This window comes from Aquarana catesbeiana, linkage group LG07 (genome assembly GCF_042186555.1).
Source record: "Aquarana catesbeiana isolate 2022-GZ linkage group LG07, ASM4218655v1, whole genome shotgun sequence".
NCBI lineage: Eukaryota > Metazoa > Chordata > Amphibia > Anura > Ranidae > Aquarana > Aquarana catesbeiana.
In genome coordinates, this window is record NC_133330.1 from 36,842,963 (window position 1) to 36,864,810 (window position 21,848).

The 21,848-nt window shown below is 42.6% G+C and overlaps 1 protein-coding gene and 1 long non-coding RNA gene across 3 annotated transcripts in view; one reads left to right on the plus strand and one right to left on the minus strand.

Moving 5' to 3' along the window:
* LOC141102937 (uncharacterized) overlaps positions 1 to 11,487 on the plus strand; it is a 32,434-nt gene extending 20,947 nt beyond the window's left edge. The window contains exon 2 of the long non-coding RNA XR_012235226.1: positions 10,984 to 11,487. This is a non-coding gene — a long non-coding RNA (uncharacterized lncRNA). The remainder of the gene's footprint in view (positions 1 to 10,983) is intronic.
* Positions 11,488 to 15,380: 3,893 nt separating this feature from the next.
* OGG1 (8-oxoguanine DNA glycosylase) overlaps positions 15,381 to 21,848 on the minus strand; it is a 32,871-nt gene continuing 26,403 nt past the window's right edge. For both annotated transcript variants that reach the window (XM_073591987.1, XM_073591986.1), the window contains 3 exons: positions 21,054 to 21,201; positions 18,424 to 18,473; positions 15,381 to 15,537 (listed from right to left, as the gene is read on the minus strand). In XM_073591987.1, coding sequence (XP_073448088.1) covers positions 15,439 to 15,537; positions 18,424 to 18,473; positions 21,054 to 21,201 — 297 coding nt within the window. In that variant the 3' untranslated portion in view covers positions 15,381 to 15,438. The remainder of the gene's footprint in view (positions 15,538 to 18,423; positions 18,474 to 21,053; positions 21,202 to 21,848) is intronic.

Here is a 21,848-nt window from a genome sequence, read left to right on the forward strand (position 1 = left end):
TGAAACATGTTTCAAATCTAAGTCCGTCAAACTTTTGAGAAAACAAAGTCCGCTGGAGCCCACACACGATTGAATTGTCCGATGAAATCCGGTACGCCGGACCAAGTATGCCGTAAAGTCCAATCGTGTGTACGCGGCATAAGAATACAATCACTTTCCTAAGTTCTGTATCTATGAAGAACTAACTAGCACTAAACAGAAAGGGAGAACAGATGGAGATACCAAAATCACCTTAGTAAACAAGTTGTAGTGGCCAGAAACTGCCACTAGATGACTGCATGCATACTATAAAACAATAACAACCTCATGCAGTTCAATACAACTCATAAAATTACATGAAAGTGGGGCAGAACCGTTACTCTCTTAATTCAGTCCGTTCTGCTGGGAACTAGTTTTTTTTTTTTTCCAATAAATTGGTAAAAGATGTTTAGTGACATTAGGTAGGTGTAGTAAAGCACGCAGTCTATAATGGCTTGTCAGATTAGTAGGCACATGGAGTAAGAAATGTCAGTTAGATCCTTGTCTAACATAATTTAAATTTGGATTTGGATATCATCCCAAAGGATACAAATTTTAGGGCATTTCCACCAGATGTGGAGGAAAGTGCCACGTTGGCCGCAATCTCTCCAACAAAGGTCTGTGATGGATGGATCAATACATGCTAATTTAGTTGGAACCTGATACCATCAAAAATTTTATTTATTCTTTTGTTTATTTTCCGGCTTTGAACTTGCTACATAAACTGACTAGTTAGGAAAAGCCCTGTTGCCAGGAGCTTACAATCTAATGTTTTTGTAAGTAAAAATTTGTGATCCTACTCCTTTACAGGTGCACCATATTTTTTTTTTATGTGTACGTTAATAATGACAAAGAAATATTTATTTTTGCTTTGTGCAAACTTCCATAACTGTGTATACAGTACGTTCAGTGCGGCACAGACTGTACTGTCAGACACCTTATTTTATTGGAACCAACCATGTCTACAATGCAGAGATCCTATCAGCAGCTTTAGAGCATGCAGGGAAGAGCCGCCTACCCATCTGGACCAGTGAAAGGTTCCATAACCAGCTGCCCTACACAACATCAGAACAATCCTTGCACGTGATTGGGCATTATTTGCAAAGTGAAATTTCACCACATTCACTAAGTTCTGGGGAAAATTCCCTTGTGTAGTGCTACCCCCCGCAGAAGACACTTGGTAGATTAGGTTTTCTATTCTTCTGCCACGACTCTGAGAACAACCTTCACCCCGCTGACACACCAGGTAAGCAAATGGATACAGCACTGCTGCTGGTAGTACAAATATAGATAACCTGCACACAATTAAGATTCAGTATCAAAAAGCAAACATCAGACTGGTTAGTGGTATATGAACCCAATATATTGTCACAGGTTACAGTAAATAGCACTATACATAAATTAGTAAGTAAAGGATTAGGTCAATAACAGTTCACTAGACAATATGTTCAATAGGCTATGGCAGCATAGAATGGAGATTTATGCAGCTAAATTAGAGTAAACCTAGTAATCCACAAAATCAGCAATAATGTGGATTAGAATACTGTTAGAAAACAGTATTAGCAATAATACTCAATACTGCAATATCTGCTCTGTAAACAGTAGGCTAGAACCACCTTAGAGTGCACTCTGTCTTAAATTTCATCGCTGACATTTTTATATAATCTAAAGAGGTACTTCTTACTATGGGCAATAGGCAAAGTTCTCGTGAAGCAGCTATCTGAATGAGTAAACATTAGCTGTAGTTCTTCAGCTGGCTAGCGTTGGGGCCCAGTCTTTACTCTGGTGCACAAAAGTACAGACCCAGTAAAGACTGCATGCAGTAAATAATGCTGCTAGTTTTATAGCCAGTCCTCGTGTGCTCTTTGAATAACAAAGTTCTCGTGAAGCAGCTATCTGAATGAGTAAACATTAGCCGTAGTTCTTCAGCTGGCTAGCGTTGGGGCCCAGTCTTTACTCTGGAGCACAAAAGTACAGACCCAGTAAGGACTGCATGCAGTAAATAATGCTGCTAGTTTTATAGCCAGTCCCCGTGTGCTCAGTCTCTGCTAGCAGCAACAGGTTAATGGCAGTCAGTGTCCTCTCACCAGTCCCAGCAATACAGCAACAGGGGTCCTGTTCAGATGTCAGATCACTTCTGGATCTGCCTTGAAGGACTCCAGTCTTCAGCACATGGCTGCAGGCTTGTAACAAGTTGATGTGCACACCTCCGTCTCCTCGCAGCAAAGAGGAAATCCCTCAGTATTCAGCCTGTGAAAATACAGCTGTCTCTCTTATTTTATACCAGGCTCACACTGGGAATTTTAGTCTAGTAGTCCATTTACTTCAATAGTAAAGTTTCTTCTCCTATGATACAGTGCTGCCAACCATTAAGTCTCTTCAGCTCCTTCTGCTTGTCAGGGCTGGGCCCAGCCCTTCCTTCTCTGAGATGGCCGCCCAGCTGTTGCCTAATTGCCAGATCCTATCTCTCCACAGTGAATCACCTGTTGACGATCCTGCTCATCAGTCCTGCCTACTTAAGCCGTCCAGTCCAGATGATCTCTGCCTTCGCCCTGGTCACATCTCTATTTGGGACCACAGAGAGCACTGCAGCATAGTGTCCTCAATCACTCTCTCTCTCTATCCAAACACCTGGCTACACTTGCAATGTAAGCAGCCTATTTGCCTTTAGTTAATATAATTTGCACAGGTAGTGCATTGGTTTCAGTAGGTTGGCCAAATCATAGACTTAAACTGGCCATAGACAGGTCAAATGTTGTCTGATTCCTGTTAACTGGGCAAAATTTGAGCCATGGGTGACCCTGCAGACACCCCTCATTTGACAAATTTTGATATCAAAATCATGGAAGAAGAGCGGAAGAAGTCAGGCTGAATAGTGCAGCCAATCACCTGCAGTCACTGTTCGGGTATTCTGACAGTCGCGGATGCTGACTGCTAGAAACTAAGATCTCTCAGCAAGAGATCCATCCATACTGTTTAGCATGGATGGGAGAATCTATGGATTACTACCCATCAGTCCAGTGGGCTAGCTTTACATTGTGAGAAAAGATGATAAGGCACCACCAACCAACAACAACATTGGGGAGAATTTAATAAAATTGGAGCGGCTAGGCATAGCAATCAATTCATCTCAGCTTGTTCAGTTAAGCTTTGAAAATGAAAGCCAGAACCAGATTGGCTTCCATGCACAGCTGCTCCATTCTTAGTACATTCGGCTTTACAGAGTTTGCACTGTGTATCACAAAAATATGTCTTTGCTTTTTTTTGCATCTTTTCGGAGTCTCCATGCACTCACTCCAGCAGCTACTGCTTTTGATTGCTCTGGGAAGACTTACTGATGGTGACAACTGCAGAACATACCCGTGCAGAGTGCATCAGCATGGCCCCTTGCTGCTGTAGAAGTCTACTGGTAGCCTGTGTGGCAGGGTGACAATGCAGAAAAGAAATTGGGAGACATGGACAGAGCATTGTCACCACAACAGGAAGAGCCCAAACCTACCTTCATGGCAGGATCACCAGGTATTATTTTGATAAAAGTTTCAGATTTAAAAACATTAAAAACAAATACTTTGGTACGATAACATCATTTCAAAAGTTTCAAAAGATTTAGTGACTGGGCGTACAATATCCCCACTCACTTGGAATGTTTAGTAAAGGAAAAAAAAAAAAAAAAAAAAAAAAAAAACTATCTGGAGGTGTAAAAATCAAACCATACAACTAAAACAAAAGCATACACAATGGTAACATTCTAGAGCGAAACAGCTGACCCTTCAATAGAACTTTGAATAAACAGGGTGATGCGGGTACATTCTATTTTTCCTATAACCCCTGGGGCAGTTCATATGCTTTAAGGTCTCGTGTTTAAAGAATTTTCCGTTATGTACTACTGCAGGATGTTTTGCCTTGTCATGGTACATTGATTTTGGAGACAATAAGGTACCTCCAACATAGTTCGTAAAATGTTCTAAGAATAACTTCTCCAACATACTGGTTGAACTGGTTTAGATCCATCTATTCAACACCAACTGCCCAAGTGAAAGAACAGCATCTTTTTGGATCTCTTTACCATCTTTAATGGCACACACCAAGGCTGTCCCCCTTTCACTGATACTATTTATTCTCTCTCTGGATCCTTTCTTGTGCATTGTAAGAACCCCAATATTGAGGCCAGCCATGCATGGGTCGAATCCTGAAAGAATTTTCTTTCAAAACTCTTTTCTAAGAATTATCTCTTAAAGATTGAAATTAGAGGGCTGCAGAAACGGCCGATTTTCGTGCGCCCATCGAATTTGAGTGATTTTTTTTTTCATAAAATTTCCAACATATCCAAACGATTTTCTAATCAATAATGGGAGAATCGTGTGAGAAAGATAAATCCAGATAGAAATGCACATGAGCGAAAGAAAAGAAAATTCCCGGAAAGAAAAGAGTTATTTTCTGTAGGAAAGAGGTGAAATTGAAGGCTTGGGCTTTGTTGGTTGAATTTCGAAATCAATGGTGACATCATCGTATCACAAAATGCACAAAAATTCAGATTTTCAAAAGAAAATTCATTCAGAATTTGACCCATGTATGGCCTGCATAAGGATCTTCAAGTTGAAAACACAGATGAAATTTTTTGGCATATTTGGACCTATGCACCTGAGATGTCCCTCCCAAACCTCCTTCAGGAATTCTGCCTCTATGGAGTTTTGCCCAACCTAAATATTAACTTTCAGAAATCAGAAACATTAACTATTTTCCCAGCCACTCTCCAAATATTACGCTCAAACTTTACATTCAAATGGGCCTCTAATGCTCTGAAATACCTGGGTATCTTTACTCCTCGAGACCTACGCCTTAATCTTTCGCCCTCTGCTGAAGAAAGTGCAGGATCTCCTCCTTCAACGGTGGGTAAAACATTTTGAAATTCTTTTCAAATATGTCTCCTTTTGTTATTTATTTCTATTGTTGGATCATTATATTCCATAGATAGTTCCAGTCAGTGGAAAAAAAAAAAAACGCAAAGTGGGAAAGCCCTGTCCCCAGGAGCTTAAACTCTATTGTCTTTGTAAGTAAATATTTGTAAATCTGCTATTTTAACCACTTACGGACCGCCGCACGCCTATATATGTCCTAACTTTGAAGAGGAATATCGTTGTTATGGCAGCAGCTAGCTGCCATAATCCCAGTATCCTCTTCTTCGGCCGGCCGTTCGCTTTCCGATAATAGTGGTCTCTGCGGCGGATCACTTTTATTGGCGGCGGGAGAGGGCCACCTCCCTCCCATCGCGCTCCGGTGCCCTCCGCCGCTTACCAGAGCCGTCGGCAGCGGCGGAGGCGATTCGGATCCTCTCTCGTCAGTGGCATGGAGACAAGTGAGGGGAAGATGGCCCCCATCCGTCTCCATACCATTGCAGGGCAGAAACGACGTCAAAACGTAACTTCCGACCATAGCTCTTAAAAGGGCCTTTTTTTTTTTTTTTAAATGACAAATCTTTTATTATTGCATTTTAGTGTAAATATGAGATCTGAGGTCTTTTTGACCCCAGATCTCATATTTAAGAGGTCCTTTCATGCTTTTTTTCTATTACAAGGGATGTTTACATTCCTTGTAATAGGAATAAAAGCGTCAATTTTTTTTTTTTTAAAGAACAGTGTAAAAATAAAAAATGAAAGGTAAAATAAAGAAGAAAAAAAATGTTTTTTTTTTTTTTAACGCGCCCCATCCCGCCGAGCTCGCGTGCAGAAGCAAGCGCATACGTGAGTAGCGCCCGCATATGAAAACGGTGTTCAAACCACACGTGAGGTATCGCCGCGATCGGTAGAGCGAGAGCAATAATTCTAGCCCTACACCTCCTCTGTAACTCAAAACATGCAAACTGTAGAATTTTTTAAACATCGCCTATGGAGATTTTTAAGGGTAAAAGTTTGTCGCTATTCCATGAGCGGGCGCAATTTTGAAGCATGACATGTTGGGTATCAATTTACTCGGCGTAACATCTTTCACGATATAAAAAAAAAATGTGCTAACTTTAGCGTTGTAACACCGCTGCGCAAATACAGTGTGACAAAGTATTGCAACGACCGCCATTTTATTTTTTAGGGTGTTAGAAAAAAAATGTATAATGTTTGTGGGTTCTAAGTAATTTTCTAGCAAAAAAAACCTGTTAACTTTAACTTGTAAACAACAAATCTCAAAAAGAGGCTCGGTCCTTAAGTGGTTAAAAGGTGCACCATATTTCTGTTTATGTGTCTGTTAATGATGGTAAACAAAGAAATATTTCTTTATGCTTTGTGCAAACTTCCATCCCTGTGTATACAGTACGTTCAGTATGGCACAGATCTTAGAACACAGACTGTACTGTTAGTGACATCTAATTTTCCTGGACCCAACCCTTTACACAATGCAGAGATCTTATCAGCACCTTTACAGCATACAGGGAAGGGCCGTCTGCCCATCTGGACCAGTCATAGGCTGTGTAACCAACTGTCCTACACAACATCAGAACAATCATTTATAAAGAAGACTGCAATACAACAATATAAACATTACTGGTATTGAAAATGCGAGTGAACACATAGTGTAAGCGATTATAGAGGTGTTCCCCCTGAAATAATTTATGATGTGATTTTCTCACAATTACACTTTTTACTTGAAATATATATCGATTTTTAGATTAGCCACCAGAGACAGGTGAGCCTGCTTACTACAGTGATCCTACCTGACAGTTAAACAACATTTGAGATAAGGGGGTTGATCTACTAAGTCCGGGTTCACATATATCCGGCTGCGGTTCCCAGCATGGGGTCCGGTGCGTCCATGTTTACTGGTTCAGGTGCAAGTCAGGTCCAAATTTTTGCCTCAATTTGCACCTGAACCAGACCCAAACATGGACAGGACCCTTTTGGAATGCGGACCGTGGTGGATCCAGACGAGGGTGAAGCGGTTCCATTGAGAGCCGGTCACACTCAACTGTCATCCAATTCGCACATATGTGAACCCAGGCTAAAGGCGAATAGACTGTTTGTTCATTTTGTAAGAAGGGAAATTTCCCGCCAACTTAGTGAATGCAGTAAAGCTCTACTGATTTGCATAATTCAATCACAAATACTGTATTTTTAAGTTCCTTCATGTTATTGCACGTGAGTAGTCAAAGTGAAATTTCACCACGTTCACTAAGCTCAGGGGAAATTTTTCTTACAAATTGCAACTTCCCCAGCCTTTGTGCCTTTAATTATATGTTAGATCCTTTGATAAAATAACACGACGAAACGCGTCAGTCCCTAAATAGAAGTGATGTCAGACTGAAAACGGGAAGTATCCATTCTACCGTCTTAGATTCAGGTTTTAGCTTTTTTTACATTGCTTTATAATATACTTTTTAAAATAAACTAGTTTATGAATCTGCTGCATTATGGTCTTTGCGTTGATATATCTTTTGCATATAGGGATGTTGTAAAGTGAGTGTAAACTATGGTGAATTGGAAGAAAAGGGAAGATTGGATTTATATGAGCTTTCTCGCCCTGGCAAGTGAGGGCAAATGTTTTTGGTAAAAGCATATTGGCATGTGGGATGTGGCACATGGTGTTTGTGTGATTGTTGCACTTGAAGATCATAAATAAATGTGAGTACAATTGTTTATTTATATAGTTTGGGTTTAGTATACTACACTATAAAGTGCCATTTTTTGGGGTACTGTGGAAAAAATGGAAGTGATGAACACTGTAAAAGGGAGATATGCATGATTTTGCCCTAGACCTTAGGGCAACAGAGTTTGCGGAAGAGCACAGAAGAAGAAAACACAGGCACCTGGATTATAATAAAAAAGCTTTATTTAACCCCCACATGCATTAAGGGTCACAAGATTTGGGGAGAATTCAAAATAACTTTTTAAAGGAAGAATAGGACTGATGATATGTGACTGTATCATTGAGGTAATATTAAAGGTCTGGTTTACCCATACTTACTATTTGCCTTTATTAAAAGAGAAGCATGGTTTGTTGTTTTTTTTTCGGCTATTCATACTTGCCTAGGTGGATGCAGCATCAGACCGATGTTGTATCTGTCCCCCGCCACCTCTTCACTGAGAACCAAACCATGGAACATCTCTGATGGCTCGGTTCTCTCACCTCCCCGAGCGGAGAGATGCTGCCTGTCAGTCAGCAGCTCTCCTGCTCTGCTCCTTTATGCTCATTGGAACGCTGAGCTGTGTAGGGCTGGGGAGCGGCCGTCTCAGGCTCTCAGCGGCTCGCTGACAGGCTGAGACTGCCATCAGTCCAGGCAGCTGGCGGATTCAGACTTCAGAAGTCGGGATGACGCGGTGCCTGGACTGATCCTGGTGATGTCAGAGGAGAGCGGACTTCAGACCTGAAAACAGGTCACAGGAGTGCAAAACGAATTGCACTCCTGTGATTCATAGGAGAAGCCCAACCTAAAAAGCTCAGGCTGGACTTCTTCTTTAAAGCAACCCAAAAATATCAACAGCACAGTGGTTGTATTCTATGCATTAAGAAAAAAAAGCCTTCTGTGTGCAGCAGCCCCCCTAATACTTACCTGAGCTCCATCCCTGTCCAGGGATGTCCATGAGTGTTTCGGCCATCTGAGACTCTCCCACACAAAAGCGGTGCCATTGGCTCCCGCTGCGGTCAAAGTCAGTCAGCCAATCAGGAGAGAGAGGGGGCGGGGCCGGGCCAGGCTGCAGCTCTGTGTCTGAATGGACACAGGGAGCTGCGACTTCGCTCAGGTGCCCCCACCTGTTTAACGTGGGGGCACTTGACAGGAGGGAGGGGCCAGGATCACAGAAGAGGGACCCGAGAAGAGGAGGCTCTGGGCTGCTCTGTGCAAATCCACTGCACAAGGCAGGTAAGTATAACTTGTTTGTTAAATAAAAAAAAAAAAAATCCTCATACTCACCTAGATGGCTGCAGTACCAATCCCAACTGCAGCTGTCCCTTGCCACCTCTAAGACCGAGAACTGACTGATCAAACACCGCTGATCGCTCAGGATCCTCAGCCTGCAGAGAGCCAGTGACTGTCAATCACCAGCTCTCTGCTGTGCCCCTCCAGTACTCACTGGAGTGCTGGGCTGTGGCGGGGGAGGGAGTGGCTGGCTCAGGCTGCCGGTCCAGGCATCTGGGTGGATCCCGATCATATGGTCAGGATCTTTTCATAGCCTGGATCGGCTCTGTGACATCAGCTGACAGCAGACCTGAAAATAGGTCACAGGAGTGCAGTTTGTTCAGGACATTTTGCCATAGTTCTAAAGGCAAAACATTTTTATTTCCGTTGTGGATAGAGTGGAGAGGGATTAGAACACTGTTTTTTACAGCTACCTCAACCCAGTTAGAGAGATTCACCCTCCTCCCTATATGTCCTGTATACCATGACCATTGAAAGTGAGGTACAAGAAAATCCCAAATTTTGGGGACACTAGTTCTGGTGACCTGGGGGGCCCAAGAGATTTCATTAATTTGCAGGGATTTCATGTTATAAGGGTTATACCCTCCCTTACTCTATCCAAAATAATAATAATAAAAAAAGAAGTTTTGCCTATAGTTCTACTTTAACACATTTGTGAGATTCTTGTGACTTGTAAAAATTAGATCCCTGGGTGGCCCTGCTGACACCATCCGACTTATCTTCAAATGAGAAATCATAAAGAGACCAGCGGAAAAATTCAGCCAAACGGTGACTGCAGCCAATCAGCTGTAGGCACTGTTCGGGTACCCTGACAGTGGGGGGTGCTGGCTGTTAGGCCTGCTTCACACCAGTGCAATTTTGGATGCGATTTCCATCGCAGAGAATCCCATGAGTTGCTGGTTGTTAGGACGCTGGCATGTGCCAGCTCCTTAACAACCAATGACTGTGACAGCAGGGATGAGTCAAAACGCAGATGCATAAAAAATGCATCAAAATGCACGTCGCACGACATAATGGCAATGAAAATCAGATCGAATTTCAGCCACATTAGTGTGAACCTAGTCTTAGATGGATTTGTCCATCCACACTTTATAGCATGATGGGAGAATCTATGGATTGCTCTCTTTTAGCCCAATTGGCGAGCTTTATATTGTGAGAAGGAACAGTAAGATACAATCATTATGCAGCATGCAAATGTAATGATCATATGACTGTCCGCATGTACATAGGAACTTGTTACACATTAAACATCAAGCTGATCTCTTGTATAACGTGTATATATAAAGTGAAAATAGGTTAAATTCCCTTTAAAGGGTACATTTATTTGTAAAAAGTAATACATGAGGGACAGTGATTGGGGGGCTCTGTGATGGGAGAAATTAGTTTTTTGAGGGCTCTGTGATGCAAGAACTGTGTGATTGGGGAGCTCTGTGATGGGTGGACTGTGTGATTGGGGGGGTTTGATGAGTGTACTGTTTGATTCAGGGGGCTCTGTGGTGGGGGGGGGGGGCTGTGTAATTGAGGGAGCTCTGTGATGGGTGGACTGTGTGATTGGGGGGGGTTTGATGAGTGTACTGTTTGATTCAGGGGGCTCTGTGGTGGTGGGGGGGGCTGTGTAATTGAGGGAGCTCTGTGATGGGGGGGACTGTGTGATTGGGGGGGGGGGGGGTTGATGAGTGTACTGTATGATTCGGGGGGCTCTGTGATGGGGGGACTGTGTGATTGGTGGGTTGATGAGTGTACTGTATAATTCGGGGGGCTCTGTGATGGGGGGACTGTGTGATTGGGGGGTTGATGAGTGTACTGTATGATTCGGGGGGCTCTGTGATGAGGGGGGGGGGGTAGTGGTGATTTTTTTGTAGAGTGCTGACTCCAATGTGATGAGGTGCTGTCATGATGCAGGACTTCTGATATGATTGGGGGGGGGGGGGGGGGCTCTGATTGGAAGACAGGCCATTGATTTGAAGGGGGAATTCTGATGCAAAGTTAATTGAGGTGGTTGTGTGTATTGTCAGGTTTCCCATTGATAAGTAATATTTATGGTTTTTTTTTTTTTATTTTAGACTGGGGTGCTTCGAGATCTGGCATACTTTTAAAGGTTGCTGTAACGGAAAAAAGGTTGAGAAAGACCGGTATATCGTTCAAAAGCAGAATGATCATTTAATGTCCCATCTGGACGCACCCACCCAGGGATCCAGGACTCCATGTCATTCAACCCACATACTGTGCACCCAGGGAGTCATGCCACCCCCTTTCTGTGCTGAAATAACATGGCACTGCTGGAGGAAGAAGATGGTAAAGAAGACCAGTGACATCTCCAAGACTGTAGATAGCTGTAAAAAATGTTAATGCTGGAAAAATCTTTACTGCTGCAACCTCAGCATCAATGCTACTTGAATACCCCTATAATGGCTACATCTGAAGGGACCACACATTTCCAGCCAGAACAGTTCATTTTTACCCACTTCAATACCGGGCACTTTTACCCCCTTCCTGCCCAGGCCAATTTTCAGCGCTGTCATAAAATATAAAATTTTGCCAATAAATTATCTTTCCTGATAAATTTAGGTCAAAGTGTGTTCTGCTACATTTATTTGGTGAAAATAACCCTAATCAGTGTATTTTTATTTAGTTAGGAAAGTTATAGAGTCCACAAACTATGGGATATATCTGAAAATTAATCAAACCTGATGATGCACTGTTGGCCAATCTAATTTCTTGAGGGCCAAAAACGCCAGCACAGTACAAATACCCCCCCAAATTACTCTTTTATGGAAAACAGACAGTCCAAGGTATTTACTAAGAGGCATGGCGAGTTTTTATTAAGTTGTAATTTTGTGTCAGAATTTTTGGAAAAGATAGAAATGAAAAAAAAAAAACTTTTATAATTTTCTTTTTTTGTAACATACTGTGACCAGAGCAATATAATGTTGTCATAGTAACATTGTACTATTCTGGGGAAGTGATCAGGATTTTTCTTTTTTTTTTTTTACATACATTATGTTTGCACATAGCAATGCATTATATTGCTATAAACAAGAATTTTACTGAAAGAAACTGGATTCATTGTCTGTTTTGATCTGATTAGCTGTGATTGGCCAGAGCTAATCACGTGGTACCGATTGGCGGTGAATGTACCATGTGATCACACTGACCAATCACAGCTAGCAACACAGTTGTAGTCAATGGATGGCACGAAAGGAAGCCATCCATTGGTTACAACTGTCATGTGACCATATGTGATATGTCACGGCGATTACATTGTACCAGCAGCAAGCCGGTACTCGGATCGGTCATGGGCCGTGTCCCGTTGATGTGGCCGGTGACAGATCGCGTGGCCACACAATCGGCGCATCCTGACAGGAAGTCATAGGACACCCAGTCAGGATAACTGAACCACCGATCGGCCATCAATTTGCTATTGGTGTTAAATTTAGCTAGAATTTTCAGATGGAGAGGTCAGCGATGGCCATTTCTCTTATAACACGTTTCCGTTAAAGGCTAAATTTGGAGAATGGAAATGCCACAAGTTAATCTTTAAACAAAGTCAGGATGTATTAATTGATTGGCAACATGCCCTAATAATGAAACACACCAAACATCACTTCCAGCACAAGTCCGGGCTTGAGCAGCAGGATTATCATCTCCCAAATCTAACATTGTTCTTCGACTCATTGAATTGAATTCATCATCAATTCCACCATCACTTCCAGGCTCACAACCAGCACTGACTCACTGAGTCTTCCACAGAAAGGCTGCAGAATGAGCTGTATTAGACACATTGGGGCCGATTTTCTAAAGGCAAATAGGCTGTTCACTTTGCATGAGAATTTCACTAAGAAATATGCTTTTGCAAAGTGCAACTTCCCTTGCAAAGTGAACAGTCTATTTGCCTGTATTTAAGAAGGACTAAATCTAAGATTTTAAAAACTGCAAGCAGACAGCTCTTTATTGCAGAAGAGACATGCGATGTCTGGTCATGGAAAAAATTAGGCTCAGTTTACATACACTATATTGCCAAAAGTATTGGGACACCTGCCTTTACACGCACATGAATTTTAATGGCATCCCAGTCTTAGTCTGTAGGGTTCAATATTGCGTGCTCATCCATGTCTTTATGGACCTTGCTTTGTGCACTGGTGAGCAGTCATTTTGGAAGGGGCCATCCCCAAACTGTTCCCACAAAGTTGGGAACATAAAATTCTCCAAAACGTCTTGGTATACTGACGTCTTAAGAGTTCCCTTCACTGGAACTAAGGGGCCAAGTCCAACCCCTGAAAAAAAAAAAAAACCCACACCATAATCCCCCCTCCACCAAATGATTTGGATCAGAGCACAAAGCAAGGTCCACACTGTTGTGGGAACAGTTTGGGGTGGAGGAACTTGACTGGCATGCACAGAGTCCTGACCTCAACCCAATAGAACACCTTTGGTAACAATTAGAGGGGAGACTGCGAGCCAGGCCTTCTCGTCCAACATCAGTGCCTGACCTCACAAATGCTTCTGGAAGAATGATCAAACATTCCCATAGACACACTCCTAAACCTTGTGGACAGCCTTCCCAGAAGAGTTGAAGTTGTTACAGCTGCAAAGGATGGGCCAACTCAATATTGAACCCTACAGACTAAGACTGGGATGCCAATAAAGTTCATGTGCGTGTAAAGGCAGGTGTCCCAATACTTTTGGCAATATAGTGTATATGCGAATTGGATGTGTTTTGAACAGCATCATATTTTGATGAAATGTGAAAGAACACTGAATTCCATTGAAGCTGCTCACATGTATGTGGTGAGTCCGCAGTATGAATTTAAAATGATTTCTGTGCATTTTCTGAGCCCTGCTGTGTGGTTCAGGTGCGAATTCCAGGCTCATTGAATTCTATAGGGAAGCTTCTGAATCGCACGTGTGTTCAGTTGCGTACGGGATTCAGTTCAGGATTTCAGCAAAGATTGCTGTCCTACTATAGGAGTTGACTGACTCCCATGCACATGTGTAGGATGACTACCACCAGGCTGAAAACCAGGCACTGGGAAGTAGCCCAGTGAGAAGCGGACAGTTGCTGGCAAGGGGTGTAACCGTCGCCTAGTTGAAGGTGAGTGTTTTGCACAGTTTTGTTCCTCTTTAAACCAGACCCACTGTGTTTGTAATAAAAAGGGTAGGAGTTCACAGGATTTCTGGGAGATCAACTGGTATTTCTTCTGTGCAGAATTTTTAACCCGTTGCTGCCCACTTAAAGGATAAGTCCACCCTAACACTAAAATCTCTACATCTACAATCTAACACTAACCTATCTAGCCCTGTAAAGAAGAAATCAGTATACAGTGGAACCTTGGATTACGAGCATAATCTGTTCCAGGAGAATGCTTGTAATCCAAAGCTCTCACATATCAAAGCGAGTTTCCCCATAGAAGTCAATGGAAACGAAGAGAATTTGTTCCACATTGACTTCTATTGCATGCAATATCGCATGTGGCCAGAGGTGGGGGGGGCGCCGGAGAGCCTCGGAAATACTCGGGGACAGCTCGGCTGAACTCGGAAAGCCTCGGAAACACTCGGGAACAGGTGTATTTCCCAGTATTTCTGAACGGCTCTGAACCGTTCTGAGTGTCACCAGCGCCCCTGCAGCTCTGGGCAAATGCGGTACTGCACACCCCATTAACTTGAATTCTGCTCATTTTTGCGAGACAACGCTTGCAAACCGAGTCAGATTTTTTTTTTAAAAGTTGCTAGCCTTTCAAAACGCTCGTTACCCAAAGGTTTCACTTTACGTACCTTTTTTGAAGCCGATCCAAACTGATCCCATGCTGAGCTGTCCGTGGTAACTTCTCTGTGGAGGTGGGTGGAGAGGACACAGCCGACAACGGAAGCCTTGTAGTAAGTCTATGGGTGACATCACTTCCCATTCATTTCACAGCCGTTGCTGGCTGTGTCCTCTGCAGAGTTTACAGCACTGGAGACTGGATCGGCTTCAAAAAAGGTATGTATACCGATTCCTTGTTTACAGGGTTAGATAGGTTAGTGTTAGATCGTGGATGTCTCCAGATGTAGAGATTGTAGTGTTAGGGTGGACTTCCACTTTAACTTATAAGTGCAGCCACAAATGGGTGGGCTTTAATGCCCATGTGTCTCTGGGCGGCCAAATTTTCTATGCTGAGAGTGCACTTCCAGCATAGAGAGCGAGCTGTCACAGTCATCTTTTGGTCTCCACTAGCGACCGGCAGCCAGTGGGACTGGCTCTCCACTATGTATTCACTGTGGCAGCCAATCACAGTGCTCACATGATCGCCGATCCCCCCTCTCAGGACTTCAGAACCTATAAAAAAGGGATGCCAAGGTGGGCAGGAAGGGGTTAATAATGGGGGCAGCGTGTATGTTCTGCAGAGATGTACTGAATATCTTTTTTTTTTTTTTAAGCTTTTCCTGACATAAAATCTTTAAAAACCAAAATTCCACACAAGCATAGAAAATGAAATGTGTTTAATTCTTTATGAATTTGCTACAAAAAGTATTTACATTTTTCAAGCCATTGAGTTTTCTTCCTTTAATTTGTTTTTTGTCTTGGCTTTCGGGGGTTTGTCGGGGCTCTGGAATTTCTTGAGGTCAGAACAGAATAAGACCTGGATATGGAAACAATTAGAGGAAAAAAAAAAAAAAAAGTTATTCTAATTTTCTGTGACTTCATATCTCCATTAACAATGAAAGAGAACAAAATGCAAAAATGCAATAAAACGGACTAAAAAAAATGAGCTATACTCCTATGCTATTCACCAAATCAGGCACATGATAGCATTAGTGTGATACAAATGAAACCCTTTCAATGAGAAGACGTTAATGATCCATTCCCCATCTGCATTTTTTTTGTTATCTGAATTTATTCATGCTGGCTGCTAAAGCTCTGGTTTCTATTGTTGTTGGTGAACTACAAGTCCCAGCATGCGGTGTCAGCTTCAGAATCATGTGACACAAGACGTTCTCCTACAATATTACCTGCTAACTGAGCCAAAGTGTTGTCACCATCATATCTGATTAGTAAATAAAGTAGCAGTGAAATGACCTTAGCCGCTGGGCACCTGTGGCTGCATAATGGCTAGCAGGGCATGCTGGAGTTTGTAGTTCAGTGGGTGAGGTGGCATGCTGGGATCACACTGTCCAAATCTGCCCCATCTACAAAGTGGGGGGGGGACTCGTTCACAGTAGTGGAAACAGCGACACCTGCTGGTCATGGAGGGTGATTACTAATCAGTTTTAGAGATTCCATCACAGACATCACATATCCTGTGACCCCCCCAGGTAGCTCAGATTTCAGTCTCTCTATAACGTGATTTGTTATTAATAAATAATTTTATAAATGATTTGAATAAGGTATCCATTCAGTGACCTGCCTCACTCAAAGTCCCATTTCTCTCTTCTTTCTGTTTAATACATATAAGGGATGGAGGCTTGTCACTGCTACAACTAGGTTGTGTTAGGTCGCATCATTATATTAACTTCAGAGAACATGGTGTAATTGACTTAACCACTTTAGCCCCGGAAGGTTTTATCCCCTTAATGACCGGGCCATTTTTTGAGATACGGCACTGCGTTATTTTCACTGGCAATTGCGCGGTCGTGCGACGCTGTACCCAAATAAAATTGATGTCCTTTTTTTCCCACAAATAGAACTTTCTTTTGGTGGCATTTAATCACCTCTGCAGTTTTTATTTTTTTTGCGTTATAAACAAAAAAAAAAAAGAATGACAATTTTGAAAAAAAAACAAAAAAAAACAAACAACAATATTATATAAAAAAAAAATAAAAAAAAAATAAAATATATTCAAAAATAGGGGATATTTTTATGCAATTTTTTTTTTACTTGTAATGGCAGTGATCAGTGAATTTAGGACACACTCCTAAACCTTGTGGACAGCCTTCCCAGAAGAGTTGAAGCTGTTATAGCTGCAAAGGGTGGGCCAACTCAATATTGAACTCTACAGACTAAGACCGGGATGCCATTAATAGTTCATGTGCGTGTAAAGGCAGGTGTCCCAATAATTTTGACAATACAGTGTATATGCGTGCTGACTAACCCCTGACATCGCTGCTGGAATGCTGTAACTAAAAGGGGCCTAGCACCTGATGACACTATGGGGGAGATTTGCTAAAACTGGAGCACGCAGAATTTGGTGCGTGTAAAGGCAATGCTTTTGGTAATATAGTGTACGTAGTTACATCGGTCCAATGTAACTATGTATAAAATATCCATACCTTGAATTCTTCTTTAATCCTTCACTCACATTGACTGCGTTTTGTCATGCGCCGCATGTCAGTGTGACTTGGAAGACATCTGTGCGGCTTCATGCACAGATGTCTATGCAAGTAGCACCCGAAATCGCCAAAAGTAGTGCAAGAACTGCTTTTTCAAATCGATGCGGCACCTTAAAGTCGGTGAGAGGTAAACGAGAAATCCTGGACAGCCGCACTCAAAAGTAATCTTCGATCTTTATTTAAATATAATCATAACAATACATGCCACAGCATCACAAAGCAGGAAACTGACGCGTTTCACACTTTAGTCAGTGCTTAATCATAGCTAAGATTAAGCACTGACTACAGTGTGAAACGCGTCAGCTTTCCTGCTTTGTGATGCTGTGGCATGTATTTTTATGATTATATTTAAATAAAGATCGAAGATTACTTTTGAGTGCGGCTGTCCAGGATTTCTCGTTTACCTCTCAATTACCAGCATTGCCTGCACCTGTTACTTCCAGCATGGAGAAAATGTTTTATTCCTCACAGACCTCTTTCAGAGCGATGATAGTTTTCTCTCTTTCTGCACCTTAAAGTGGGTGTCGCCCCGATTTGAACAGTGCAATTGCAACTCTGCAAACTTTCCAAAAATTAAGCCTGGACGATTTGAACAGTGAAATCGCATGACAAGTCGCTCCAATGTGAACGAAGGCTAAAGTACACTTGTCATGACAGATATATGTGGGCTTATATGGTTGGACTCTTTTTGAAAAGCTGTAAAAGCAGAACAGGCAGCGCTATAACCATGCAGATCCAATAAGAGGTAAATCCATGTACCGGTGCTCTGCTCTTGTCCTCTGCAAGCCAATATTATGTAGAACAATCAAAAGAGCTGGCAACACGGCAAACTACAGTCTATTCTTCTTTAATATACATGACAGCTGGGTAAAAAAAAAAATCCAGGAACAGTGACACTAATGCATTTCATCCTCTACCCTGCAGGCTGAAAAACATCAACGTATCTGTTCTTTATTCTTCTATCAAAATATCCATGACCTACAGGAAATAAAATAATCAGACTTCAATTTGCCCCGTTACTGGCTGTTTTGATTGTTCTACTTTTTGAAAAGCTCCCTGCCTGGCTGTGTCTGACCTCAACAATTCTGACTCAGAGCCAGAGAAATTCCTCATCTATATACTAGTTACAGGATACGTGTAGAATGACCAGCCCCTTTAAGATTTTACAATTCACAGCAGCCAATCACATTTCTACTTACGCCCTGCGCCCATCCGGCATATGGACCCCACAAGTTCCGAAAATAATCTCCTGGGAGGAAAAAGAGCATATTAGGAAAGGCGAGGATAAAAAGTATAGCGCTAGAACTGGCAGGGTTGTCAGTCATAAGTAAATTAATAGCCCAACACTCAATAAGTAGCAGAAATACTCATCTTCGGCTCAATAAACTGTCAGCAGTGTGACATTAAAATTCCCGTGTGTGTGCGTGATGCCAGAACAAGTAAACCAGGATTAAAAAAAACCCAAAAAACGCGTGTTCCTGTTGAATGCAGAAAAAAGAAAATCCCTATTTGCCACATTTCACAGAAATGCGACAAATCATTGAAAAGGTTGCGTATATTTTGGATGCATAGAATGAGCACATCGCTGTGTCAAGCAGTAGGTGGCGCAGGACTCCTTACAAATGATGGTCACTGTGACATAATGGATAATTTGTCGCAATTTGGTGACAATTTCACAAATAATTTCCCTGTTACAATTTCTCACTCCAACAGTTTATTGGGCCAAAAGACCAAAAAATACCGGCAAATAAAATACTAATATATATATACACATACACACACATATACACACACAAATATATAAATAAAAATCAGATTTGTAACACATTTGTAGAAAAAAAAAATCTTATAAATTAAAGTGGATCGTTATAAAAATGCAGTAGGGTTAGCTGTAGAACGAGTTTTGCAGCATTTTTTAAGCTGTTGCAATATTTAGTGATATACTACCACAAAAGCTTGTGGCTCAAAAATGCTAATAAACGCAGAAAAACCGCATTTCTGGGCATTTTTAAGCCGTTTTAGCTTTTTCTGGGGGGGTTTCCAACCAGAAAACGCCCCAGCCAAAAACTGCTAATAACAGCCTGTGTGTGCATGGACGCATCATGGGGAGTTTATTGGCTGCAGAAAAAAAAGTCAAAAACAGCATCTGTAAGAAATGTCCAGTGTGCATGAGGCCTAAAACGCAAAATTGTTTGCACCTGGCTCCAGTCCCCTCCCTCCCCCCCACAAGTGGATTTTTTATTTAATTTTCTTTTAAAATGTTTTACTTCTTTTTTTTCTTGCCCAGGCATGAATGAGGTTGCACTTGAATCCATGTGTGCACAGATGTGCTAACCACCTCCACCTAACCTTCGTGACGTGACAGAGACCTTCGGTACATCTGGTTCTCCTGCGTAAAGCCAGAGAAGTTAAGGAGGTCCTGGACCTTTGTCTGCGCAAGTGTGCAAATGAGCCTGGTCCCTAAGGTTGGGCAGCGTCCTTTAGCAAAGATGGTGGTGCCAGGGAAGGGTTATGGATTCAGCATTAGGGGAATGAAGGCCAATGTAAAAAAAAAAAAAAAAAAAAAAAGTGTATATTGAAATTACTATTGTAATGAAACGCGTAGGTCAGGATCGGGATGTTGCCATGCTGTGAGGCCGTACTGCCTGGTATGTGAGTGCAAGGTATGTGGCTGCTTGTGAGTCGTTACTGAGGACTACAGCTCAAAGGGATAGCCATACATATTTTGACTGGCTGAACGAGAGAAAAATCATTCAATTTCTCCATCCATGCTAACCAGCTTTTGTAAATCATGCAGACCCCCACAGCTGGGAATGCATCTGATTAAATGCAGTCGCTGCTCGACAAGAATTTTTGAGGTGCCATGAAGACCACCCATAGCTAAAATTTCATCTGATTTAGTGGGAATTGGTTGAAATTTAAGGCGAGTATGGCCAGCTTAAAGTGGCTGTAAGCCTCTGACATGAAAAAATTAACAAAGCATATTCTTCCATAGTGTGTACTTGCCTCAATCAAAAGCACAGAGTGTGATTTCTGTCTGTTGTCTCCTTCCTCTGCTATCTGCACGAGTAATTTCTTACAGGTTGTGAGGACTCCAAGGGGATGGGGGAAGGGGGCTTCCAGCAAACAGCTTGTGATTGACAGCCTCAGCTGTGCATGTTACCCTATGAGATTGTGGAGAGGAGTGTGTCAATTCCCCCCCACTCAGTTCTCATATTACACTCAGTTCTCCGCTCTCATGTATATACATTTTTATTTATTTAAACTGGAATATAATGGTTTTGCAAAGAGCAGCCCCAATCCTCTTTTTGGGTACCCTGCTGGAACTCCTGGCCCCTCCTCCCTGCTGAGTGTCCCCATAGCAAGCTGGTTCATCTGCATGCCCGCTTGTAAGCCACCTCTGTGTGTCTATGACACACAGAGCACAGCTCGGCCCAGCCCCCTGCTGTCTCCTCAGCAGCTGTGATTGACAGCAGCGGGAGCCAATGTCTCCCGCTGCTGTGTCTCAGCCAATGTGGTGGCAGACACCTAGGAGAGAGTTTCTGCTCTTGTACACATCTCTGGAATGGGATCGGGCTCAGGTGAGTGTAAGGGAGGGGCTGGGGGATTTGCACACAGAAGGTTTTACCTTCATGTATAAAATGCACGAAGGTAAAAAAACCTTCAGCCTTTAGAACTACTTTAAGGAAGAGCAATGGGCAGTGATAATGTACATTGTACAGTAATTACACAACAACCACATTTCAAATCCATGAGAATAGTAAGGGAAATGTTGGTGGAGAATGCGGAGATCAGCATGGGTGAATCGATGTACATGAAATTCTCTTACCAATCTCCCGGTAGACCCGCTCGGTGATGCTTTTGTTTCCCTGGCCGAGCTGAGGCAGATAGTCTCTCTTGGCGATTTGCCAAACGTGGGTGTCCACAGGTACGGCTTCAGGTTTGTCCAGAGCCATCAGGCAAACACAGTCAGCAATCTAAAAATCACACAAAGCTTTTGAAAAGACATAATAAGACAACTCAGCCCCTGACCAATCCAGCCCCATCATGATCAAAACATGGCCAAACACTGGTTCAAAGCCAGCTAAAGATAGTCAAGGAACCCAATAATAGATATCATTTGGAAAGCCCTGGATACAATCATTATATACCGTATTTATCGGCATATAACACGCACTTTTTTCCCCTGAAAATCAGGGGAAAATCGTTGGTGCGTGTTATAGGCCGATCCCCACCGAATTTGTGTTATCGCCGCCGACATACACAGCCGTGGGTAGATTCAAATATGGCGCCGAGACTGCAGGGATTCATCGGAGCCGAGATACACATACCCGAGTGTTCTCAGCTTTTTTTCGGCGCCGCTCACAGTCACGCCCTATGATGGACATAACACAGGTCCAGGGGCGGGACTGGGCGTGACGGCGGCGCCAAAAAGAGCCGAGAACACTCGGATATGTGTATCTCGGCTCCGACGAATCCCTGCAGTCTCGCCGCCATATTTGAATCTAATCTATCACAAAGCTTTACTGACATGGCTGGACTGGGGCAAAGCTGCACTGCCAAAGCTGCACTGGGGCAAGGCTTTTCCTTAAACTTCCCTCCTAAACTTGGGGTGCGTGTTGTA